Consider the following 27,882-nt stretch of genomic DNA (forward strand, 5'->3'; position numbering starts at 1 on the left):
AGGATCTCTGCTGTAACGTGACACTATCTATGGCTCCCATAGGCTCTCAGAAGGCGTCAGAACTTTGAATGATGACTCAGTAGCGCATTTGGTAAGTGGTCGATCTGAGAACAATGAGACGGGTGTGCGCGTGCACGTGAAGAGTCCATTTTCTTCTTTGAGTCTTTGAATGAAAACAACTTCTCCCGGTCGGAATATTATCGCTATTTTACGAGAAAAATCGCATAAAAATTGATTTTAAACAGCTTTTGACATGCTTCGAAGTACGGTAGTGGAATATTTTGAATTTATTTGTCACGAAACGCGCCGCGTCACCCTTCGTTACCCTTCGGATAGTGTCTTGTACGCACGAACAAAACGCCGCTATTTGGATATAACTATGGATTATTTGGAACCAAACCAACATTTTTTGTTTAAGTAGAAGTCCTGGGAGTGCATTCTGATGAAGAACAGCAAAGGTAATCAAATTTTTCTTATAGTAAATCTGAGTTTGGTTAGTACCAAACTTGGGGGGTGTCAAAATAGCTAGCCTGTGATGGCCGGGCTATTTACTCCGAATATTGCAAAATGTGCTTTCACCGAAAATATATTTTAAAATCGGACACCGCTATTGCATAAAGGAGTTCTGTATCTATAATTCTTAAACAGCGGTTGACATGCTTCGAAGTACGGTAATGGAATATTTAGAAATCTTTTGTCACGAAATGCGCCATGCTCATGACCCTATTTACACTTCGGATAGTGTCTTGAACGCACGAACAAAACGCCGCTATTTGGATATAACAATGGATTATTTTGAACCAACCCAACATTTGTTATTGAAGTAGCAGTCCTGGGAGTGCATTCTGACGAAGAACACCAAAGGTAATCAAACTTTTCTAATAGTAAATCGGAGTTTGGTCAGGGCTAAACTTGGTGGGTGTCTAAATAGCTAGCCGTGATGGCTGGGCTATCAACTCAGAATATTGCAAAATGTGCTTTCACCGAAAAGCTATTTTAAAATCGGACACCTCGATTGCACAAAGGAGTTCTGTATCTATAATTCTTAAAATACTTTATGTTTTTTGTGAACGTTTATCGTGAGTAATTTAGTAAATTCACCGGAGGTTTGCGGGGGGTATGCTAGTTCTGAACGTCACATGCTAATGTAAAAAGCTGGTTTTTGATATAAATATGAACTTGATTGAACATAACATGCATGTATTGTATAACATAATGTCCAAGGTGTGTCATCTGATGAAGATCATCAAAGGTTAGTGCTGCATTTAGCTGTGGTTTTGTTTTTTGTGACATTATATGCTAGCTTGAAAAATGGGTGTCTGATTATTTCTGGCAGGGTACTCTGCTGACATAACCTAAGAAATCGGACAGTGTGGTTAGATAAAGGAGAGTCTTGTCTTTAAAATGCTGTGAAATAGTCATATGTTTGAAAAATTGAAGTTTTTGTATTTTTGAGGAATTTGTAATTCGCGCCACGCCTATCATTGGATATTTGAGCAGGTGTTCCGCTAGCAGAACGTCTAGATGTAAGAGGTTAAAAAAGCGATAATATTCCGACTGGCAAAGCGTGTTTACGTTCAAAGAGAGAGAAAATAAAAACATCTCGTGCCCTCGTGCACGAGCCCCAGTCTGATGGTCCTCTGACCGGCCACTATCCAAACGAGCTAATGTGTTTCAGCCAGGGGCTGCCTCGATATCATTCAGCTTTTTCCCGGGTTCTGAGAGCCTATGGGAGCCGTAGGAAGTGTCACGTTACAGCAAAGATCCTCAGTCTTCAATAAAAAGAGCCAAGAAGAACAAGAACTTGTCAGACAGGCCACTTCCTGTAAGGAATCTTCTCAAGTTTTTGCCTGCCATATGAGTTCTGTTATACTCACAGACACCATTCAAACAGTTTTAGAAACTTTAGGGTGTTTTCTATCCAAAGCCAATAATTATATGCATATTCTAGTTACTGGGCAGGAGTAGTAACCAGATTAAATCGGGTACGTTTTTTATCCAGGATATTGCAAATACTGCCCCCTATCTCCATCAGGTTAAAATAATTGTTATGTTTTTTGTGAACGTTTATCGTGAGTAATTTAATAAAATCACCGGAAGTGTTCGGTGGGAATGCTAGTCACATGCTAGTCACATGCTAATGTAAAAAGCTGGTTTTTGATATAAATATGAACTTGATTGAACAAAACATGCATGTATTGTATAACATAATGTCCTAGGAGTGTCATCTGATGAAGATCATCAAAGGTTAGTGCTGCATTTAGCTGTGGTTTTGGTTTTTGTGACATTATATGCTAGCTTGAAAAATGGGTGTCTGATTATTTCTGGCTGGGTACTCTTCTGACATAATCTAATGTTTTGCTTTCGTTGTAAAGCCTTTTTGAAATCGGACAGTGTGGTTAGATTAACAAGAGTCTTGTCTTTAACCTCTTGGGGCTAGGTGGGACGCTAGCGTGCCACCCGTGGTGCACTCCATCAACAGCAGGTGCATTTCAAGAGCGGCAAATTTGAATCCAAATAAATGTCAAAATTCAAATTTTTCAAAAATACAACTATGTTACACCATTTGAAAGATAAACATCTCCTTAATCTAACCACGTTTTACGATTTCAAAAAGGTTTTACGGCGAAAGCATAAATTTAGAGTATGTTAGGACAGTACATTTACAAGAGTTGTGTGTAATGTTTTGTCAAGTCAAAGACAGGGTCACCAAAACCATAAAACCAGCTAAAATGATGCACTAACCTTTTACAATCTCCATCAGATGACACTCCTAGGACATTATGTTAGACAATGCATGCATTTTTAGTTCTATCAAGTTGATATTTATATACAAAAACAGCGTTTTACTATGGCATTGATGTTGAGGAAATCGTTTCCCTCCAATAACCGGCAGTCAAGTCAGCGTCACAAATTAAATAATTAAAATTAGAAAACATTGGTAAAATATTATATTGTCATTTAAAGAATTATAGATTTACATCTTTTGAACGCAATCAACTTGCCAGATTTAAAAATAACCTTACTGGGAAATCACACTTTGCAATAATCTGAGCACTGTGCCCAGAAAAATACGCGTTGCGATACAGACTAGACGTCATGTTGGGGAGATCTAAAATCGAAAATACTATGTAAATAATCCATTACCTTTGATTCTCTTCATCAGATGTCACTTCCAGGTATCACAGGTCCATAACGAATGTAGTTTTGTTCAAAAAAGCTCATCATTTATGTCCAAAAATCTCCGTCTCGTTAGCACATGATGTAAGCCAGCCGGACTTCTCGTCATGAACGAGGGGAAAAAATATATTTCCGTTCGTTCAAACATGTCAAACGTTGTATAGCATAAATCATTAGGGCCTTTTTAACCAGAACATGAATAATATTCAAGGTGGACGAATGCATACTCTTTTATAACGTATTGGAACGAGGGTACCCAACATGAAGTAGCGCGCCAGGTGTCTAATGGGACATCACCGTTCCATGGCTCTTGTTCGGTCAGATCTCCCTCCAGAAGACTCAAAACACTTTGTAAAGGCTGGTGACATCTAGTGGAAGCAATAGGAAGTGCCAAAATATTCCTAAACCCCTGTGTTTTTCAATGGGATAGGTTTAAAGTCAATACAACACATCAGGTATCCACTTCCTGTCAGAAAATGTCTCAGGGTTTTGCCTGCCAAATGAGTTCTGTTATACTCACAGACACCATTCAAACAGTTTTGGAAACTTTAGAGTGTTTTCTATCCATATATAATAAGTATATGCATATTCTAGTTACTGGGTAGGATTAGTAACCAGATTAAATCGGGTACATTTTTTTTATCCAGACGTGCAAATGCTGCCCCCTAGACCCAACAGGTTAAAATGGTGTAAAATAGTCATATGTTTGAGAAATTGAAGTAATAGCATTTCTAAGGTATTTGAATATTGCGCCACGGGATTCCACTGGCTGTTGACTAGGCACACGTTAATTTAAATACATTCAAGGTGACTACCTCATGAAGCTGGTTGAAAGAATGCCAAGTGTGTGCAAAGCTGTCATTAAGGCAAATAGTGGCTACTTTGAAGAATATCAAATTTTAAATATTTTTTGATTAGTTTAACACTTTTTTGGTTACTACATGATTCCATATGTGTTATTTCATAGTTATGTCTTCACTATTATTCTACAATGTAGAATATGTAAAAATAAAATAAAAACATTGAATATGTAGGTGTGTCTAAACTTTTGACTGGTACTGTACATCAGTAGGTCAGTTGTTTTGCTCACAGGCCTCAGAAGACTCACAGGCCTCTCATATATAGGGCAGACACTTCAGAACAAACTTTCTTGAGATTCTTTGGAGGGTGACTATGTGTTTTTGCATGTAGTGCATCTGTTAATCAATGCATTTGTATGGGCTAATAGCAGTAAGGCTAAATAAAATTTGTTATCAAATATACACTGCTCAAAAAAATAAAGGGAACACTTAAACAACACAATGTAACTCCAAGTCAATCACACTTCTGTGAAATCAAACTGTCCACTTAGGAAGCAACACTGATTGACAATAAATTTCACATGCCGTTGTGCAAATGGAATAGACAACAGGTGGAAATTATAGGCAATTAGCAAGACCCCAATAAAGGAGTGGTTCTGCAGGTGGGGACGACAGACCACTTCTCAGTTCCTATGCTTCCTGGCTGATGTTTTGGTCACTTTTGAATGCTGGCGGTGCTTTCACTCTAGTGGTAGCATGAGACGGAGTCTACAACCCACACAAGTGTCTCAGGTAGTGCAGCTCATCCAGGATGGCACATCAATGCGAGCTGTGGCAAGAAGGTTTGCTGTGTCTGTCAGCGTAGTGTCCAGAGCATGGAGGCGCTACCAGGAGACAGGCCAGTACATCAGGAGACGTGGAGGAGGCCGTAGGAGGGCAACAACCCAGAAGCAGGACCGCTACCTCTGCCTTTGTGCAAGGAGGAGCAGGAGAAGCACTGCCAGAGCCCTGCAAAATGACCTCCAGCAGGCCACAAATGTGCATGTGTCTGCTCAAACGGTCAGAAACAGACTCCATGAGGGTGGTATGAGGGCCCGACGTCCACAGGTGGGGGTTGTGCTTACAGCCCAACACCATGCAGGATGTTTGGCATTTGCCAGAGAACACCAAGATTGGCAAATTCGCCACTGGCGCCCTGTGCTCTTCACAGATGAAAGCAGGTTAACACTGAGCACATGTGACAGACGTGACAGAGTCTGGAGACGCCGTGGAGAACGTTCTGTTGCCTGCAACATCCTCCAGCATGACCGGTTTGGCAGTGGGTCAGTCATGGTGTAGGGTGGCATTTCTTTGGGGGGCCGTACAGCCCTCCATGTGCTCGCCAGAGGTAGCCTGACTGCCATTAGGTACCGAGATGAGTTCCTCAGACCCCTTGTGAGACCATATGCTGGTGCGGTTGGCCCTGGGTTCCTCCTAATGCAAAACAATGCTAGACCTCATGTGGCTGGAGTGTGTCAGCAGTTCCTGCAAGAGGAAGGCATTGATGCTATGGACTGGCCCGCCCATTCCCCAGACCTGAATCCAATTGAGCACATCTGGGACATCATGTCTCGCTCCATCCACCAACGCTACGTTGCACCACAGACTGTCCAGGAGTTGGCAGATGCTTTAGTCCAGGTCTGGGAGGAGATCCCTCAGGAGATCATCCGCCACCTCATCAGGAGCATGCCCAGGCGTTGTAGGGAGGTCATACAGGCACGTGGAGGCCACACACACTACTGAGCCTCATTTTGACTTGTTTTAAGGACATTACATCAAAGTTGGATCAGCCTGTAGTGTGGTTTTCCACTTTAATTTTGAGTGTGACTCCAAATCCAGACCTCCATGGGTTGATAAATTGGATTTCCATTGATTCTTTTTGTGTGATTTTGTTGTCAGCACATTCAACTATGTAAAGAAAAAACGTATTTAATAAGATTATTTATTTCATTCAGATCTAGGATGTGTTGTTTAAGTGTTCCCTTTTTTTTTTTTGAGCAGTATATTTTTTATATATATTTTTTTATACCTAAAAATTGTATTTAGCCTTACTGCTTATTAGCCCATACAAACGCATCGAATAACAGATCACTACATGGAACAACAGATGGTCCCCCCCAAAAAAAAATCTAAAGAAAGTTTGTGTTAAAATTCATATATTTTTTTTAAATCTACATTTTTGTTGATACTTCAAGGGGTCTTAAAATTCAAAATCAAATAGCTAAATAATCTTTGGTATGACCTTCTTAAAACAATTCAATATAGCTTAGTAGAACCCACCTCCTCCCCCGGCATAGACAGTGCTTAAGACTCTTATGGGTTAGTATGTTTGCTCATATAAACAAAACAGGCAGGTGGTAGAAAAAGAAAGCACAATCTGGCATAAATGGAAAATAACTACAGAAATTCAATTTCCTGAGAAGTTGTGCAAAAGCTTCCTCTTTTGGGGCTTGTATATATAAAAACAAACATACTGTCTTTTTAAAATCAGTTGGTTAGTTTTCACCCTTATTTTTCTTTTAGACTGCAATATAAATATTGTTTTCATAGTTCTAAAAACTGTACACAAATAGGTTATTCATGTTATAATCAACTACTTCTGCTTTAACGATGAACCCATAGGACACAGCAACAGATATTCGCCCACTTTACTAGGTCAAACTACATTCTAAACAGCAGGATTCGCTTTAAAGGATATTTGTGTTTTCTCTTTTCAAATCCACATTATTATTTTACTTTTTCTGCACAAAAAAAAATGTTTGAAAAAGTTGACCACTATGGTTGGACCAGATGAACTGTAATAGACCTCTTTGAGTCTGTCTGTTTCATGGCAGCTGTTTGAAACCTATGAGGCTTCAACTCCATTCCTCTTCGGACGAATGAAGACCAGTAGAGTTCTTTTGGTTGGACAGAGAGCTCTGGGGGCGGGGCTACAACAACTGGTCATTGGGGTGCTGCTCTCTGTCTGACTCTGCTTTGCCTGGCTGGCCCGGCGAAGGGGCGTGAGAGGGGTGGGCGACGCTGGGCAGGCTGTGTGTTATGGGCACGGCATTAGGAACGATTCCCTCTATAGGCGGAGGGAGCCCCCCAGAGGCCAAACTCACAACACCAGGAGGGTACCTGAAACAAGGAGAGGATGAATCAGAAAACGCTATAGTACTTGTAAATGCATATACAGTACCGGTATCTACTTGTTATTATGTATCAACAGTGGTTTCATTACCTGTAGGACCCATTGAGCTCAGGATGAATGACAGCAGGGTCCATATTGACCCAGTGAGTAGTCTGGGACAGGAACTCTTTATTCACACAGTTCTTTAGGCTGTCTGGAATACGACCTGGAAGCAGGAAACAGTCATTGGTGAAGCACAACGCCGTTATTAGGGAGTTCGTTATTGTGGCTTTGCTGTTGTTTATTAGTGAGTGGGAAGCCTGGGAGCCTGATACATTGTCCCTTGGGGAAAACAATAATCAACCCAAGAAAACCCATTATTAGTGTAACAGGTATGTTACCTGAAATGGCTCGTCGGATCTCCCGGGCTGCCTCCTCTCTCATCTCAATAGAAGCCTGTTCGCTGTACCAGGCAGCATGGGGAGTACATATCAGGTTAGGAGCATCTTTCAGAGGTCCCTGGCTGAAGCTGAGAAAAAGGAAACATTGTTGCGTAATATTAGACTCACCTCAACACAGTGGGAAAGAAATATAATCAAAATGAAGACAGTATAAGATAGAATAATGTAAAGGGAGCTAACCCAAAGGGCTCTGTCTCGTGGACGTCCAGGGCTGCCCCTCGTATCCTCCCCTCTTTCAGGGCCTGTGCCAGGGCCTTCTCATCCACAAGCCCCCCTCGGGCCGTGTTAACCAGGAACGCACCCTGGCGCATCTACAACATACCATATAAAATATGTAAACAATGCAGTGCACAACTGTAAATGAAATGTCTTAGTAGGTTTAGGTTTAATTTATTTGCACCAAAGCAAATAAGTGATGAACAACAATACAGATAAAAACAAATAAATAAAAAACGGTGTGCAGGTGTGTATATATAAGACATAAGTACAAACATTTAAAATGTTTGTTAACCTGTTAGGGCTAGGGGGCAGTATTGACACGGCCGGATAAAAAAACGTACCCGATTTAATCTGGTTACTACTCCTGCCCAGTAACTAGAATATGCATATAATTATTGGCTTTGGATAGAAAACACCCTAAAGTTTCTAAAACTGTTTGAATGGTGTCTGTGAGTATAACAGAACTCATATGGCAGGCAAAAACCTGAGAAGATTCCTTACAGGAAGTGGCCTGTCTGACAAGTTCTTGTTCTTCTTGGCTCTTTTTATTGAAGACTGAGGATCTTTGCTGTACGGCTCCCATAGGCTCTCAGAACCCGGGAAAAAGCTGAATGATATCGAGGCAGCCTCTGGCTGAAACACATTATCGCTTTTGGCAAGTGGCCGATCAGAGTACTCTGAGACTCAGGCGCGTGCACGAGTCGACCCCGTGCTTTATTTTCTTTCCTCTTTTTACCTAAACGCAGATTCCCGGTCGGAATATTATCGCTTTTTTACGAGAAAAATTGCAAAAAAATTGATTTTAAACAGCGGTTGACATGCTTCGAAGTACGGTAATGGAATATTTAGACATTTTTTGTCACGAAATGCGCCATGCTCGTCACCCTTATTTACCCTTTCGGATAGTGTCTTGAACGCACGAACAAAACGCCGCTATTTGGATATAACAATGGATTATTTGGGACCAAACCAACATTTGTTATTGAAGTAGAAGTCCTGGGAGTGCATTCAGATGAACAACAGCAAAGGTAATAACATTTTTCTTATAGTAAATCTGACTTTGGTGAGTGCTAAACTTGCTGGGTGTCTAAATAGCTAGCCCTGTGATGCCGGGCTATCTACTGAGAATATTGCAAAATGTGCTTTCACCGAAAAGCTATTTTAAAATCGGACATATCGAGTGCATAGAGGAGTTCTGTATCTATAATTCTTAAAATAATTGTTATGTTTTTTGTGAACGTTTATCGTGAGTAATTTAGTAAATTCACCGGCAGTGTTCGGTGGGAATGCTAGTCACATGCTAATGTAAAAAGCTGGTTTTTGATATAAATATGAACTTGATTGAACAAAACATACATGTATTGTATAACATAATGTCCTAGGGTTGTCATCTGATGAAGATCAAAGGTTAGTGCTGCATTTAGCTGTGGTTTGGGTTTATGTGACATTATATGCTAGCTTGAAAAATGGGTGTCTGATTATTTCTGGCTGGGTACTCTGCTGACATAATCTAATGTTTTGCTTTCGTTGTAAAGCCTTTTTGAAATCGGACAGTGTGGTTAGATTAACGAGAGTCTTGTCTTTAAAATGGTGTAAAATAGTCATATGTTTGAAAAATTGAAGTTTTTGCATTTTTGAGGTATTTGAATATCGCGCCACGGGATTACACTGGGTGTTGCGTAGAGCCCATAGAGGTTAAAACAGATAACAAAACCCGCTAATCATAAATGTACAAATTAACTGATCAGCAATCACAAAAAATAATAAACAGTATAAGTTTTGTTTATATGTGTGTGTGCATGTGTGGATGTGAGTGTGTGAGAGTTGGGATATATGGAGGAGATTACTGATGAGTAGTTTGGTTCATCAGGCTGACCCCCTGTCTTTGCTTGATGTTATTAAGGGATGATGAGGTTTTGGCAATGTGAAGATAAGAATTCCAGAGTATGGTACCTCTGTATCTGATAGAGAATTGACTATGTGAGGTGTGGCAGTGGGGAGGGTGAAGGTTATCACAGTGTTATATAGATGGATTTCAGAATTAACCTATAAAAATCCAGTGAAGGGTTTAGGTAAACTGTCTGGGAGGTATGAGTATTTGTAGATGAAAATGCATAATTGACATACATTGATGTGGTAAATAGACAAGATATTGAGTTTCTTAACTTTTTAGTGACGGGGCAGTATTCGGAAATTCAGATGAATGACGTGCCCAAATTAAACTGCCTGCTACTCGGGCCCAGAAAGTAGGATATGCATATTATTAGTAGATTTGGATAGAAAACACTGAAGCTTCTAAAAATCTTTGAATGATGTCTGTGAGTATAAGAGAACTCATATGGCAGGCAAAAACCAGAGAAAAAATCCAACCAGGAAGTGGTTTGTAGTTTTTCAAGTGATTGCCTATTCAAACTACAGTGTCTGTGTGGTCATTTTGCACTTCCTAAGGCTTCCACTAGATGTCAACAGTCTTTAGAACCTTGTTTCATGCTTCTACTGTTACTGGGGAGAGAATAAGAGCTGACTCAAGCCTGAGACCTATGAGTTGTTTACTGCGCAGTCACGCAGGCGCGCGGTCACGCAGGCGCGCCGTTCCTTCTTTTTCCTCTGTAATGAATACGCTATTGTCCGGTTGGAATATTATCGAAGATTTATGTTAAAAAGACCCTAAGGATTGATTGTAAACATTGTTTGACATGTTTCTACGAACGGTAATGGAACTTTTTGACTTTTTGTCTTGGGTTTTGAGCTCGCGCATTATGCCTTTGGAATAGTGATCTGAACACGTGAACAAAACGGAGGTATTTGGACATAAATATGGAGTTTGACGAACAAAACGAACATTTCTTGTGGGAGTCCTGGGAGTGCATTCCGACGAATATCAGCAAAGGTAAGTGAAGATTTATAATACTATTTCTGAGTTTTGTTGACTCCAGAATGTGGCGGGTAACTGTATAGCTTGCTTTGATGGCTGAGCTCTGTACTCAGAATATTGAACAATGTGCTTTCGCCGTAAAGCTACTTTGAAATCTGCCACAGCGGTTGCATTAAGGAGAAATGTATCTATAATTCTTTCAATAACTGTTGTAAATTTTATCAACGTTTATGATGAGTATTTTTGTAAATTGATATGCTCATTCACCGGAAGTTTTGGAGGCAACACATTTTCTGAACATCACGCGCCAATGTGAAATGGGGTTTTTGGATATAAATATGAACTTTATCGAACAAAACATACATGTATTGTGTAACATTGAGTCCTGGGAGTGTCATCTGATGAAGATCATCAAAGGTTAGTGATTCATTTTAGCTGTAGTTCTGGTTTTTGTGACGCCTCTCCTTGCTTGGGAAATGGCTGTGTGGTTTTTCTTGTTTAGGCGCTGTCCTAACATAATCTAATGTTATGCTTTCGCCGTAAAGCCTTTTTGAAATCGGACAATATGGTTCGATTAACGAGAAGTGTATCTTTAAAATGGGATATAATAGTTGTGTGTTTGAGAAATTTGAATTATGAGATTTTTGTTGTTTTGAATTTGCCGCCCTGCTATTTCACTGGCTGTTGAATAGTGTGTTCCGCGGTAGCGTCCCACATGTCCCAGAGAGGTTAAACATTCTTTCATGAATTCACCCTCAGCGAATGGCTTGCCCCAGAGAATGGCTTGTCCCATGTCCCAGAGAAGTTAAAAAAAGGAGCAGATGGAGCCAGGTAATTAGAGGAGGTGGCTAGTCTTGCACATTTATTTTGTATGATGAGTAATGTGTGTATGTCGGAGGCATATGTACTGGCCCAGACAATATTACAGTAAATGAGATATGAGTAAATGAAGCTATAGTAAGAGTTGGGAAGCGAGCCTAATGAACCAAACCACTAATATTTCTGATGATACCAACAGATTTCATCACTTTGATGGGATAGTTGTTTGATCCTGCCTGTTTGGCCCTGTCCGGGGGTATCATCGGATGGGGCCACAGTGTCTTCTGATCCCTCCTGTCTCAGCCTCCAGTATTTATGCTGCAGTAGTTTATGTGTCGGGGAGCTAGGGTCAGTCTGTTACATCTGGAGTATTTCTCTTGTCTTATCCGGTGTCCTGTGTGTATTTAAATATGCTCTCTCTAATTCTCTCTTTCTCTCTTTCTGTCTTTCTCTCGGAGGACCTGAGCCCTAGGACCATGCCTCAGGACTACCTGGTATGATGACTCCTTGCTGTCCCCAGTCCACCTGGCCGTGCTGCTGCTCCAGTTTCAACTGTTCTGCCTGCGGCTATGGAACCCTGACCTGTTCACTGGACGTGCTTGTTGCACCCTCGACAACTACTATGATTATTATTATTTGACCATGCTGGTCATTTATGAACATTTTAACATTTTAACATCTTGACCATGTTCTGTTATAATATCCACCCTGCACAGCCAGAAGAGGACTGGCCACCCCTCATAGCCTGGTTCCTCTCTAGGTTTCTTCCTAGGTTTTTGGCCTTTCTAGGGAGTTTTTCCTAGGGAGTTTTTCCTAGCCACCGTGCTTCTTTCACATGCTTTGCTTGCTGTTTGGGGTTTTAGGCTGGGTTTCTGTACAGCACTTTGAGAATATCAGCTGATGTACGAAGGGCTATATAAAAATAAATTTGATTTGATTTGATGATTTTCCAAGTTGACTTTATATTATTTAAAGGACAATTCATTTTGTTAAATATTCTACATTTAATACTACTAATCATTCCCATCTGTTCATTTCCAGCTGCCAAAGAGAAGTGGAAAATTGGAAAGTGGTCAGAAATGTCAGGATAAAGTAAACCTGTATTAGCGACATTATTCAAAGATTTTGTAAAAAATATTATCAATAAGGGTGGCAGATAAACTGGTCACTCTAGTGGGCTTATAGATGAATGGATACATATAGCTGGAGTATAAAGTATTCAAAAAGTCAGATATCAGTGAGTGGTTCTTACTTGTAAAATGTATGTTGTAATCACCCAATAGAAAACACATTTGATGTTATTATTAATCACATTCTCGGTTGATGCTATAAAATCTGACTGTAGTTTTGACAGACCAACAGTATCATCCGCATATACAGTACCAGTCAAAGGTTTGGACACAAATCAAATGCAAATAGTCTGGGTAGCCATTTGAATAGCTGTTCAGGAGTCTTATGACTTGGGGGTAGAAGCTGTTTAGAAGCCTTTTGGACCTAGACTTGGCACTCCGGGACCGCTTGCCGTGCGGTAGCAGAGAGAACAGTCCATGACTAGGGTGGCTAGAGTCTGACAATTTTTAGGGCCTTCCTCTGACACCACCTGGTATAGAGGTCCTGGATGGCAGGAAGCTTAGCCCCAGTGATATACTGGGTCGTACACACTACCCTCTGTAGTGCCTTTCGGTCGGAGGCCGAGCAGTTGCCATACCAGTCAGTGATGCAACCTGTCAGGATGCTCTCGATGGTGCAGCTGTAAAACCTTTTGAGGATCTGAGGACCCATGCCAAATGCCAGCGTGGCGGATGTGTTTTTACCTACACTTAACAGATGCAGAGGGAGGTGTTTAGTCCCAGGGTCCTTGGTGGTCAGGGACTATGGTGGTCTGCTTGAAACATGTTGGTATTACAGACTCAGACAGGGAGAGGTTGAAAATGTCAGTGAAGACAACTGCCAGTTGGTCAGCGCATGTTTGAAGTACACGTCCTGGTAATCCGTCTGGCCCTGCGGCCTTGTGACTGTTGACCTGTTTAAAGGTCTTAAAAAAGGTCTTTAACCTGTTTGGGATAGGGGGCAGTATTTTCACGGCCGGCTAAAAAACGTACCCGATTTAATCTGGTTACTACTCCTGCCCAGAAACTAGAATATGCATATCATTAGTAGATTTGGATAGAAAACACTCTAAAGTTTCTAAAACTGTTTGAATGGTGTCTGTGAGTATAACAGAACTCATATGGCAGGCCAAAACCTGAGAGGATTCCATACAGGAAGTGCCCTGTCTGACAATTTGTTCTCCTTCTTTGGCATCTCTATCGAAAATACAACATCTGTGCTGTAACGTGACATTTTCTAAGGCTTCCATTGGCTCTCAGAAGGCACCAGAAAGTGTAATGGGGTGTCTGCAGTCTCTGGGTGAAAAACAGCAGGAGTTTTAGTGAGTGGTCAGGCTGGGAACAGTGACACTGGAGATGCGCGTCCACGAGATGACTGTTTTTTTCTTTCAGCCTTTGAATGAATACAACGTCGCCCGGTTGGAATATTATTGCTATTTTACGAGAAAAATTGCATAAAAATTGATTTTAAACAGCGTTTGACATGCTTCTAAGTACGGTAATGGAATATTTTGAAATTTTTTGTCACGAAATGCACTCGCGTGTCACCCTTCGGATTGTGACCTGAACGCACGAAAAATGGAGGTATTTCAATATAACTATGGATTATTTGGAACCAAAACAACATTTGTTGTTGAAGTAGAAGTCCTGGGAGTGCATTCTGACGAAGAACAGCAAAGGTAATCCAATTTTTCTTATAGTAAATCTGAGTTTGGTGAGGGCCAAACTTGGTGGGTGTCAAATTAGCTAGCCATGATGGCCGGGCTATGTACTCAGAATATTGCAAAATGTGCTTTCGCCGAAAAACTATTTTAAAATCTGACACATCGATTGCATAAAGGAGTTCTGTATCTATAATTCTTAAAATAATTTCAAAAATAATGTTTTTTGTCAACGTTTATCGTGAGTAATTTAGTAAATTCACCGGAAGTTTGCGGTGGGTATGCTAGTTCTGAACATCACATGCTAATGTAAAAAGCTGGTTTTTGATATAAATATGAACTTGATTGAACAAAACATGCATGTATTGTATAACATAATGTCCTAGGAGTGTCATCTGATGAAGATCATCAAAGGTTAGTACTGCATTTAGCTGTGGTTTTGGTTTTTGTGACATATATGCTTGCTTTGAAACTGGCTGTGTGATTATTTTTGGCAGGGTACTCTCCTGACATAATCTAATGTTTTGCTTTCGCTGTAAAGCCTTTTTGAAACCGGACAATGTGGTTAGATTAACGAGAGTCTTGTCTTTAAAATGGTGTAAAATAGTCATATGTTTGAGAAATTGAAGTTATTGCATTTTTGAGGTATTTGTATTTTGCGCCATGCTCTACCATTGGATATTGGTGAGGCGTTCCGCTAGCGGAATCTCTGTCCCTATCAGGTTAAAAGGTCTTTCTTTTAAAAGTCTTTAAAAGTCACTGTGGGGACGACATCATTGATGCACTTATTGATGAAGCCAGTGACTGATGTGGTGTACTCCTCAATGCCATTGGTAGAATCCCGGAACATATTCCAGTCTGTGCTAGCAAAACAGTCCTGTAGTTTAGCATCTGCTTCATCTGACCACTTTTTTATTGACCGAGTCACTGGTGATTCTGCTTAAATGTTTTGCTTGTAAGCAGGAATCAGGAGGATAAAATTATGGTTAGATCTGCCAAATGGAGGGCAAGGGAGAGCTTTGTACATGTTTCTGTGTGTGCAGTAAAGGTGGTCTAGAGTTTTTTCCCTCTGGTTGAACATTTAACATGCTGATAGAAATTTGGTCAAATGGATTTAAGCTTCCCCACATTAAAGTCCCTGGCCACCAGGAGCGCCGCCTCTGGATGAGCATTTTCCTGTTTGCATATGGAGGTATACAGCTCATTGAGTGCGGTCTTAGTTCCAGCATCGGTCTGTGGTGTTATATAGACAGCTACGAAAAATACAGATGAAAACTCTCTAGGTAGATAGTGTGGTCTACAGCTTATCATGAGATACTCTACCTCAGGCGAGCAAAACATCGAGACTTCCTTAGATATCGTGCACCAGCTGTTGTTTACAAATATGCATAGGCCCACGCCCCATGTCTTACCAGAGGCTGCTTACCAGAGGCACACCTACTCATTCAAGGGTTTTTCTTTATTTTTACTATTTTGTAAATTGTAGAATAATAGTGAAGACATCAAAACTATGAAATAACGCACATGGAATCAAGTAGTGACCAAAAAAGTGTTAAATCTAAATATATTTTTGATTTTTTTAAAGTGCTTTAGGACTATGGGCACGCCTCTGAGAGGTCAGTAGGCTATTTGGAGTGTTTATCCGACTGGAGACATTTTTTTTAGAAGATATGTCCCCCCCACTTCTTAAATCAAAGTTGTCCACCCGTATTGTACAATATGTGTCCCCCCTTTTTGTAGGCCTAATTTAGATTGTGTGTGTACATGCGTCATGTCCCTGACCTGTTTGATGGTGAAGTCATTGATGAGGTGGTGGTTGTGCTCATTGAGACTGCAGTGGAGGGTGACACAGTTGCTGTGGAAAAGCAGATCCTGGAGGGTGTTGACCCGCTGCAGGCCCAGGGCTCGCTCCATCCCGTCAGACAGGTATGGGTCATAGAATATCACATTGAACCCAAACGCTTTGGCTCTGAGTGCTACACCCTGGCCAACACGACCTGAGGATACACAACAACGCAACATGGACATTTGAGTAATTCACAGACAGGTAAATACTGTAGTTACACCAAAGGGATGCAATAAAGGTGAAATCCTTACAGCATATATCATGCCTGTTTTGTAACAATTCACAGCAAACAATGGCATATAGAAAAGCTATCGAACACTACTGAACAATCCCATATTTTAACAACCAATTATCCACAATCATATCTTCAGCTAATAGCTAGTTGGGTAGTGTAATACAACATTGTACTGAAAGATCTCGGACTAACCGAGGCCGATGATGCCAAGTGTCTCCCCACGGATCCGCGCCGCCCCGGACGCCACCTCTCTGATCTGCTCCACGCTCTGTACCCTGGTGCCCTCGCGCAGTGCCTGGTGAAGCCACGTGGTTCGTCTGTACAAGTTCAGGATGTGACACAGTGTGGAGTCCGCTGTCTCCTCCACAGACGCTGCTGGCATGTTACACACTGCTATCCCTATTGGGGGAGAGGACTATTGTAAACAGCTACTTGTAGTGTAAGGTGGATTAACGTAAGGTAAGTATAGTTTACTTTATAAAAAAGTTGTTTTTATTATGGAGATCTGAGCAGTTGCACTTTGTTTTAAATGGAATTCCATAACATGCAGAAAATTACACTGCTCAAAAAAATAAAGGGAACACTTAAACAACACAATGTAACTAAAAGTCAATCACACTTCTGTGAAATCAAACTGTCCACTTAGGAAGCAACACTGATTGACAATAAATTTCACATGCTGTTGTGCAAATGGAATAGACAACAGGTGGAAATTATAGGCAATTAGCAAGACACCCCCAATAAAGGAGTGGTTCTGCAGGTGGTGACTACAGACCACTTCTCAGTTCCTATGCTTCCTGGCTGATGTTTTGGTCACTTTTGAATGCTGGCAGTGCTTTCACTCTAGTGGTAGCATGAGACGGAGTCTACAACCCACACAAGTGGCTCAGGTAGTGCAGCTCATCCAGGACGGCACATCAATGCGAGCTGTGGCAAGACGGTTTGCTGTGTCTGTCAGCGTAGTGTCCAGAGCATCGAGGCGCTACCAGGAGACAGGCCAGTACATCAGGAGATGTGGAGGAGGCCGTAGGAGGGCAACAACCCAGAAGCAGGACCGCTACCTCCGCCTTTGTGCAAGGAGGAGCAGGAGGAGCACTGCCAGAGCCCTGCAAAATGACCTCCAGCAGGCCACAAATGTGCATGTGTCTGCTCAAACGGTCAGAAACAGACTCCATGTCCACAGGTGGGGGTTGTGCTTACAGCCCAACACCGTGCAGGACGTTTGGCATTTGCCAGAGAACACCAAGATTGGCAAATTCGCCACTGGCGCCCTGTGCTCTTCACAGATGAAAGCAGGTTCACACTGAGCACATGTGACAGACGTGACAGAGTCTGGAGATGCCGAGGAGAATGTTCTGCTGCCTGCAACATCCTCCAGCATGACCGGTTTGGCGGTGGGTCAGTCATGGTGTGGGGTGGCAATTCTTTGGTGGGCCGTACAGCCCTCCATGTGCTTGCCAGAGGTAGCCTGACTGCCATTAGGAACCGAGATGAGATCCTCAGACCCCTTGTGAGACCATATGCTGGTGCGGTTGGCCCTGGGTTCCTCCTAATGCAAGACAATGCTAGACCTCATGTGGCTGGAGTGTGTCAGCAGTTCCTGCAAGAGGAAGGCATTGATGCTATGGACTGGCCCGCCCGTTCCCCAGACCTGAATCCAATTGAGCACATCTGGGACATCATGTCTTGCTCCATCCACCAACGCCACGTTGCACCACAGACTGTCCAGGAGTTGGCAGATGCTTTAGTCCAGGTCTGGGAGGAGATCCTCAGGAGACCATCCGCCACCTCATCAGGAGCATGCCCAGGCATTGTAGGGTGGTCACACAGGCACATGGAGGCCACACACACTACTGAGCCTCATTTTGACTTGTTTTAAGGACATTACATCAAAGTTGGATCAGCCTGTAGTGTGGTTTTCCACTTTAATTTTGAGTGTGACTCCAAATCCAGACCTCTATGGGTTGATAAATTGGATTTCCATTGATTATTTTTGTGTGATTTTGTTGTCAGCACATTCAACTATGTAAAGAAAAAAGTATTTAATAAGATTATTTAATTCATTCAGATCTACGATGTGTTATTTTAGTGTTCCCTTTATTTTTTGGAGCAGTGTATATTATTTTTGACCTTGTAAGCCTGCAAGTCTTTGGGTGGACATCTAATATAAAGTTGAGAAACAGTAGTGCAGGGCCTCACCTAAATCTCCAGCCGACTTGATGTCGATATTGTCGAAGCCACTGCCTATGCGGACGATGAGCCGAAGTGCCTTGAATTTCTCCAGGTCCTCCCTCATTAGCGTGATGGTGTGGTATATTAGAGCTCCTACAGCCTCGTTCAGTACCTGCCAACAGAAAGCTCTCAGGTTTAATACACAGAGGACAGTTATATAGCACCCTTCAATAATTTTAAAAATATATAGATATTGAAATGTACATGCTTTTTTAGAGTGAAGTACATTGGAAAAAAGCAAAAGAAAACTGCAAGACTGAATTGGAGACAAAACAAGCAACAAACAAAGGTAGGCTTTTGAAAAAGTAACTATTCTTCACAAAATGGTACAGTTATCTTAGCTAGCTGAATTGTTTACCAGTTGCTAAGCAGTTGCTAGGGACTCTCCTGGTTAACAAAGAATAACAAAGAATATCTATTTAACAGAAGAAAAGAAAGACAAAATAAGGACAGAAGAAAAAGGACATCAAAGTGAAACAGTCCTCTAAAGACACACGAGACAATAGTTCAAGAAACAACGCTTCTATTGCGTTTATATTGTATTTCTATAGCTTCTTCAAGGTTTCCAAGATGGCGTAGCAGTCAGACATCCTTTGTCCTCGTCTTGTCCCGTGTGTATGTCTTTTTGTCTATTTCTTCGCATGTCTTTTTGTATATTTTTTTCTAGAAACTCAACTTCAAAACACTCCTGCAACCCGCCTCACCAAATGTGGTGCTGATCTGTTTTTTTATTTTTAATCTTTTTTCAAAAGTATTATTCACCTCGTAAAGCTATCGCCAGTTTTGTACAACGCGACTCAGACCAGAGCATACCGGACCTATTTTCTCTCCATATCCCCGAATTTCTACCGCAAGCTCTGGACATTTACACCTGGATCTTGCAGCTAACTAGCTGCTATCTGAGTGACTATTGACTAATGTCAATTCCGGAGCAAACACCAATTATCCTGGAGCTAGCCAGCTGAAGAGTTCCATCAGCCACTCCTGGGCTACAATCACCTATCCGGACCCGTTTTACTGCCGATGCGGAGCCCCACCGGGCCTTCACGACTGGAATTCCGACGTTATCTGCCCGAGGGAGTTATTCAACTGGCCCCTCCATCGCAACGTAACCTGAACACCCATCTGCTAACTGCGGCCCGCTAATTGTTAGCTGTCTTGAGCATATCGGCTGCTATCTGAACAGGTCTATCGAACAATCTTCTTGGGCCACTATAACTATAACTATTTTGACAATTGGATTGGTCCGCTCTACCACACGGAACCCACTAATCTACCGACGGAAACACACGGGGTGGCTAAAAACAGACCTCCATCTTCTGCTAGCTTGCTACCCATGGCTCGGCTAGCTGTCTGAATCGCCGTGACCACAACCAACCTCACTACTCACTGGACCCTTATGATCACTCGGTTAACCTGTTATGGCTAGGGGGCAGTATTTTCACGGCTGGATAAAAAACGTGCCCGATTTAATCTGGTTACCACTCCTACCCAGTAACTAGAATATGCATATACTTATTACATATGGATAGAAAACACCCTAAAGTTTCTAAAACTGTTTGAATGGTGTCTGTGAGTATAACAGAACTCATTTGGCAGGCAAAAACCTGACAAGGTTTCAGGCAGGAAGTGGCCTGTCTGACAAGGTGTCGTTCTTCTTGTCTCTGTTTATTGAAGAGTGAGGATCTTAGCTGTCCCGTGACACTTCCTACGGCTGCCATAGGGTCTCAGAAGGCGGTAAAAAGCTGAATCGTGGCTTTGCAGGCTCTGGCTGAAAAAAAGTAGCGCGTTTGGATAGTGTCTGGTAACAGTACTGTGAGACTCAGGCTCGTGCCCGAGTCAACCCCATGCTTTATTTTCTTTCGTCTGTTTACAAAAACGCAGATTCCCGGTCGGAATTTTATCGCTTTTTTACGAGAAAAATGGCATAAAAATGGATTTTAAACAGCGGTTGACATGCTTCGAAGTACGGTAATGGAATATTCCAATTCTTCAAACATATGACTATTTCACAGCATTTTAAAGATAAGACTCTCCTTTATCTAACCACACTGTCCGATTTCAAAAAGGCTTTACAACAAAAGCAAAACATTAGATTATGTCAGCAGAGTACCAAGCCAGAAATAATCAGACACCCATTTTTCAAGCCAGCATATAATGTCACCAAAACCCAGAAGACAGCTAAATGCAGCACTCACCTTTGATGATCTTCATCAGATGACAACCCTAGGACATTATGTTATACAATACATGCATGTTTTGTTCAATCAAGTTCACATTTATATCAAAAACCAGCTTTTTACATTAGCATGTGACGTTCAGAACTAGCATACCCCCCGCAAACTTCCGGGGAATTCGCTAACATTTTACTAAATTACTCACGATAAACGTTCACAAAAAGCATAACAATTATTTTAAGAATTATAGATACAGACCTCCTCTATGCACTCGATATGTCCGATTTTAAAATAGCTTTTTGGTGAAAGCACATTTTGCAATATTCTAAGTACATAGCCCAGGCATCACGGGCTCGCTATTTAGACACCCGGCAAGTTTAGCACTCACCATAATCATATTTAGTATTATAAAAGTTTGATTACCTTTTGTTGTCTTCGTCAGAATGCACACCCAGGACTGCTACTTCAATAACAAATGTTGGTTTGGTCCAAAATAATCCATCGTTATATCCGAATAGCGGCGTTTTGTTCGATGCGTTCCAGACACTATCCGAAATGGTAAAGAAGTGTCGCGCGCATGGCGCAATTCGTGACAATAAAATTCTAAATATTCCATTACCGTACTTCGAAGCATGTCAACCGCTGTTTAAAATCAATTTTTACGCCATTTTTCTCGTAGAAAAGCGATAATATTCCGACAGGGAATCTCCTTTTCGGCAAACAGAGGAAAAAAATCACAAAGGCGGGGGCGGTCGGGTCACGCGCATAAACCCAGAGTCCCTTGATCGGCCACTTGAGAAAGGCGATAATGTGTTTCAGCCTGGGGCTGGAATGACGACATTCTGTTTTTTCCCAGGGCTCTGAGCGCCTATGGACGACGTGGGAAGTGTCACGTTAGAGCAGAGATCCTTAGTAAAAGATAGAGATGGAAAAGAAGTTCAAGAAATGGTCAGACAGGCGACTTCCTGTAAAGGAATCTCTCAAGTTTTGACCTGCCATTTGAGTTCTGTTATACTCACAGACACCATTCAAACAGTTTTAGAAACTTTAGGGTGTTTTCTATCCATATGTAATAATTATATGCATATTCTAGTTACTGGGTAGGAGTGGTAACCAGATTAAATCGGGTATGTTTTTTATCCAGCCGTGTCAATACTGCCCCCTAGCCCTAACAGGTTAACAACCCTCCAGGCGAGCTTCAATGCCATACAACTCTCCTTCCGTGGCCTACAACTGCTCTTAAATACAAGTAAAACTAAATTAATGCTCTTCAACCGATCGCTGCCTGCAAATGCCCGCCCGTCCAGCATCACTACTCTGGACGGTTCTGACTTAGAATATGTGGACAACTACAAATACCTAGGTGTCTGGTTAGACTGTAAACTCTCCTTCCAGACTCACATAAAACATCTCCATCTCCAATCTAAATCTAGAATTGGCTTCTTATTTAGCAACAAAGCATCCTTCACTCATGCTGCCAAACATACCCTCGTATAACTGACCATCTTACCTATCCTCGACTTTGGCGATGTCATTTACAAAATAGCCTCCAACACCCTACTCAACAAATTGGATGCAGTCTATCACAGTGCCATCCGTTTTGTCACCAAAGTCCCATATACTACCAACCACTGCGACCTGTACGCTCTCGTTGGCTGACCCTCGCTTCGTACTCGTCGCCAAACCCGCTGGCTCCAGGTCATCTACAAGAGGTAAAGTCCCGCCTTATCTCTGCTCGCTGATCACCATAGCTGCACCCAGCCGTAGCATGCGTTCCAGCAGGTATATCTCACTTGTCACCCCCAAAGCCAATTCCTCCTTTGGCCGACTCTCCTTCCAGTTCTCTGCTGCCAATGACTGGAACGAACTACAAAAATCTCTGAAACTGGAAACACTTATCTCCCTCACTAGCTTTAAGCACCAGCTGTCAGAGCAGCTCACAGATCACTGCACCTGTACATAGCCCATCTATAAATAGCCCAAACAACTACCTCTTCCCCTACTGTATTTATTTATTTATTGATTTTGCTCCTTTGCACCCCAGTATTTCTACTTTGCACACTCATCTACTGTCAAATCTACCATTCCAGTGTTTTAATTGCTACATTGTATTTACTTCGCCACCATGGCCTATTTATTGCCTTTACCACCCTTATCTCACCTCATTTGCTCACATTGTATGTAGACTTCTTTTTCTACTGCATTATTGACTGTATGTTTGTTTTACTCCATGTGTAACTCTGTGTTGTTATATGTGTCGACCTGAACTTGTTCTCAACTTGCCTACCTGGTTAAATAAAGGTGAAAAAATGTAAAATAAAAATAAATAATAGAAATAGACCACTTTTAACTAATGTGTCATCAGAATTCAAAGCAAACTGTATTAACTCCAAAGGCCCTGACATGGGCTCTCCATTGGGCTCTTGTAGTAGTAGCTAATCTTTCAAATCAAATCAAATTGTATTGGTCACATACACATATTTAGCAGATGTTATTGCGGGTGTAGCGAAATGGTTGTGTTCCTAGCTCCAACAGTTCAGTAGTTTCTAACAATTCACAATACAATACACAAATCTAAAAGTGTATTGAGAAAGAGAGAGAGAGAGAGATGGTCTTAACAGCCTGGCTATTGTTTTTAGGACATCGTTAGTTACGGTATGTTAACAAGCTTGTTTAGCAGCACAAGGTCTTGCTTATAGTATGGTCAACAAATACTGGTTTTAGGCCAGGGAGTCTTTTTTGAATTAACTTGAGAGGTAGAATGTAAATGAAGCTGAGCAGACAGATAATAATTTGGCATGGAGAGGCAGGGCAGCACCTTCTCATGGATCTCCTGGGTGGACTGGGCATCACAGAAGGCCACAGTGGCCACGTCTTTTAGGATTGGCATCTCTATGGTGCAGTCACGCCCGTCCAGCAGGGCCACCAGGGGCCGTGGGTTCATGGGCCCGTTCATGATAGGCGGCCGAATGCCTGCAGACAGAGAGAGTGCATGGGTAAAACATACTGTATTTGACATCGTATTCTACTGGTATGGGTTGTGAATTTGGCATTGTTGTGTGGGAAAATTGCAGTTGTGTTTATGAGCATATACACTGAGTATACAAAACATTAAGAACCCCTATGGTTAGTTGTGGCTGTGAATTTGCCTTTCACAAATTTCAAAATACAATACCGTTTCGGAATGCAAATGCGTACTACTGACAGTGACGCACAAATATCATACCCCCCCAAAAATGCTAACCCCTGCTATTATAATGGTGAGAGGTTAGCAGGTCATGGGGGTATGATATTTGAGTGTCTGTAATTTTCTCACTATTCAATATTGATGATTCATTCAGGACTTTCCGTAATCATGGTAGCATCCACATTAATGTAGAAGTGTTTGGAAACATACACTACATGATCAAAAGTATGTGGACACCTACTCGAACATCTAATTCCAAAATCATGGCCTTTAATATGGAGTTGGTCACCACTTTACTGCTATAACAGTCTCCTCTTTTATAATGTTTACCCCTTTTCTTCCCAATTGGTAGTTACAATCCTGTCTCATCACTGCAACTCCCGTATGGACTCAGGAGAGACGAAGGTCGGGAGCCATGCGTCCTACAAAACACGACCCTGCCAAGCCGCACTGCTCACCTCCTCCCACACTGCTCCCTTAACCCAAATGCCAGCCGCACCAACGTGTCAGAGGAAACACTGTACAATGTGTCAGAGTGCATGCGCCCAGCCCGCCGCAGTTGTTGCTAGAGTGTGATGGGACAAGGACATCCCAGCCGGCCAAACCCTCCCCTGCCACCTCATGGGTCTCCAGCAATGACACAGTCCGGGATTGAATCCGGGTCTGTAGTGACGCCTCAAGCACTGTGATGCAGTGCCTTAGAACACTGCGCCACTCGAGAGGCACACTGTTTTGGGAAGGCTTTCCACTAGATGTTGGAACATTGCTGAAGGGACTTGCTTCCATTCAGCCACAATAGCATTAGTGAGGTCGGTGTTCTAATTCATCCCAAAGGTGTTAGATTGGGTTGAGGTCAGGGCTCTGTGCAAGCCACTCAAGTTCTTCCACTCCGATCTTGGAAACCATTTCTGTATGGACCTCGCTTTGTGCATGGGGGCATTGTCATGGTGAAACAGGAAAGGGCCTTCCCTAAACTGTTGCCACAATGTTGGAAGCACAGAATCGTCTAGAATGTCATTGTATGTTGTAGCATTAAGATTTCCCTTCACTGGAACTAAGGGGCCTAGCCCGAACCACAAAAAACAGCCCCAGACCATTATTCCTCCTCCACCATACTTTATAGTTGGCACTATACATTGGGGCAGGTAGCGTTCTCCTGGCATCCGCCAAACCCAGATTCGTCTGTTGGACGTGCTATTTCATGAAGCTCCCAACGAACAGTTCTTGCGCTGACGTTGCTTCCAGAGGCGGTTTGAAAGTGAGTGTTGCAACCAAGGACAGGCGATTTTTACACACTACATGCTTCAGCACTCGGTGGTCCGTTCTGTGAGCTTGTGTGGCCTACCACAGAAATTTTTCAAACTGACCTGTTCAAATGGTGGCATCCTATGACGGTACCACGTTGAAAGTCACTGAGCTCATCAGTGAGGCCATTCTACTGCCAATGTTTCTCTATGGAGATTTGTGCTCGAATTGGCTGTGTGCTCGAATTGTATACACCTGTCAGCAACAGGTGTGGGCGAAGCAGTTGCCGTACCAGGCGGTGATACAGCCCGACAGGATGCTCGATTGTGCATCTGTAAAAGTTTGAGTGTTTTCGGTGTCAAGCCAAATTTCTTCAGCCTCCTGAGGTTGAAGAGGCGCTGTTGCGCCTTCTTCACCACGCTGTCTGTGTAGGTGGACCGTTTCAGTTTGTCCGTGATGTGTATGCCAAGGAACTTAAAACTTTCCACCTTCTCCACTACTGTCCCATCGATGTGGATAGGGGGGTGCTCCCTCTGCTGTTTCCTGAATTCCATGATCATCTCCTTTGTTTTGTTGATGTTGAGTGAGAGGTTGTTTTCCAGACACCACACTCACAGAGCCCTCACCTCCTCCCTGTAGGCTGTCTCGTCATCATTGGTAATCAAGCCTACTACTGTTGTGTCGTATGCAAACTTGATGATTGAGTTGGAGGCGTGCTTGGCCACGCAGTCATGGGTGAACAGGGAGTACAGGAGAGGGCTGAGAACACACCCATGTGGGGCTCCAGTGTTGAGGATCAGCGGGTTGGAGATGTTGTTTCCTATCGTCACCACCTGGGGGCGGCCCGTCAGAAAGTCCAGGACCCAGCTGCACAGGGCGGGGTTGAGACCCAGGGTCTCGAGCTTAATGATGAATTTGGAGGGTACTATGGTGTTAAATGCTGAGCTGTAATCGATGAACAGCATTCTTACATACAGTTGATGTCGGAAGTTTACATACACCTTAGCCACCCAGGTAACAAGCAACGTAACTGAGACATTTGTAACATTCCCCTTAAGTCTTCCAGAGGTACTGAATGTCATAGCCCGTTTGGGACATTATAGGCACATTCATAACGTTTCTAATAAGTATTATAGAGGTTATAAATATCCGGTCGCTATACAGACATCATGGGAACTTTAAAAATGTTCCTTGGTAGTCGATGAAAGGTTTTGAATATCATGTTATTTTGGAGATATCCTAGGAACATTTCATAAGGTTACATTAGAGCTATGGTTTTTGTCTTCATATAACGTTACAATCGGAATAATAGAAATACATTTTGGAACGTCGTCTGTAAGTCAAGTGGTGGTACACTTGTAACGTTGTCTTTCTAATTGTGTAGGAACATTTGTTACGTTCTAAATAAGTACTTTAGATCCCAAGATATTGGGGCCAGCATACTTGTGCTTGGAGTAAAGGAAGTGGATCCAGCTCTTCCCCTCTGCAATTTATTTTTCCATAATTCTACCGATTTAATAAATGTATGGAAATTCATGATGTAATTTTGACCTCAGTATAGGCCTATGGAAGAGGGAACGATACCTACAAATAATATTGTTTTATTATATTAATTTATGAATGTAGCCTATAACAATAATAATAATTTGTACAAATCATTATAAAGCAGCTAGCAGTAGTGGTGGCCTGACGACGGTTCATCCTGAATATTCTTTTTTACGCCATTATCCGTCATTGCAAATATCAAAGTGGGTGTGGCAACTAACAATACTGAGGCTGGAGCCAGAAAGAAACACCTACGGTACTAAACAACACAGCTGAACAGCGAAGACGCCATCGACTCCGACTGACCGAACACAGTTCACCTCTTGGAAGTTTTTACGAAAGGTAAGTTATCCAGTGTGTACTATGTAAACCAAGTAAGTTAGTGTACTCCCAGCTCCCCAGATAAAGACATTTTGATGATGTCAGGCTATCTAACTAGCGAGGAAGCTTGCCAGTTAGCTAATTAACCTCTCTAGGGTACGTGGGACGAAATCGTCCCACACTATTCAACAGCCAGTGACAAATCAGAGCGCCAAATTTAAAACCACAAAATGTCATAATTCAAAGTCCTCAAACATAGGACTATTTTACACCATTTGAAAGATAAGACTCTCGTTAACCTCTCTGGGAACCTGGGACGTTTGTGTCCCACCCTAGTCAACAGCCAGTGGAATCCCGTCGCGCGAAATACAAATACCTCATAAATGCTATAACTTCAATTTCTCAAACATATGACTATTTTACACCATTTTATAGACACACCTCTCCTGAATCGAACCACGTTGTCCGATTTCAAAAAGGCTTTACAGCAAAAGCAAAACATTAGATTATGTTAGGAGAGTACGAAGCCAGAAATAATCACACTGCCATTTTCAAAGCAACTAGCATGCATCACAAATACTCAAAACACAGCTAAATGCAGCACTAACCTTTGACAATCTTCATCAGATGACACTCCTAGGACATCATGTTACACAATACATGCATTTTTTGTTCGATAAAGTTCATATTTATATATAAAAACAGCATTTTACATCGGCGCGTGACGTTCAGAAAATATTTTCCCTGAAATGCTTCCGGTGAATCAGTGCTACAATTTACAAAATTACTATTAGAAAACATTGTTAAAATGTAATATTG

The 27,882-nt window shown here is 42.0% G+C and overlaps 1 protein-coding gene across 1 annotated transcript in view; it reads right to left on the reverse strand.

Annotated features, from left to right (window-relative positions):
• Positions 1 to 5,994: 5,994 nt before the first annotated feature.
• LOC106604969 (C-terminal-binding protein 1) overlaps positions 5,995 to 27,882 on the reverse strand; it is a 47,030-nt gene continuing 25,142 nt past the window's right edge. The window contains exons 2-9 of the mRNA XM_014200141.2: positions 23,584 to 23,738; positions 18,556 to 18,700; positions 16,549 to 16,755; positions 16,058 to 16,272; positions 7,773 to 7,903; positions 7,533 to 7,660; positions 7,243 to 7,357; positions 5,995 to 7,139 (exon numbers count right to left, since the gene is read on the reverse strand). Of these exons, the coding sequence (XP_014055616.2) occupies positions 6,950 to 7,139; positions 7,243 to 7,357; positions 7,533 to 7,660; positions 7,773 to 7,903; positions 16,058 to 16,272; positions 16,549 to 16,755; positions 18,556 to 18,700; positions 23,584 to 23,738 (1,286 nt within the window). The 3' untranslated portion in view covers positions 5,995 to 6,949. The remainder of the gene's footprint in view (positions 7,140 to 7,242; positions 7,358 to 7,532; positions 7,661 to 7,772; positions 7,904 to 16,057; positions 16,273 to 16,548; positions 16,756 to 18,555; positions 18,701 to 23,583; positions 23,739 to 27,882) is intronic.

The sequence above is a fragment of the Salmo salar genome, chromosome ssa05 (genome assembly GCF_905237065.1).
Source record: "Salmo salar chromosome ssa05, Ssal_v3.1, whole genome shotgun sequence".
Taxonomy (NCBI): Eukaryota; Metazoa; Chordata; class Actinopteri; order Salmoniformes; family Salmonidae; genus Salmo; species Salmo salar.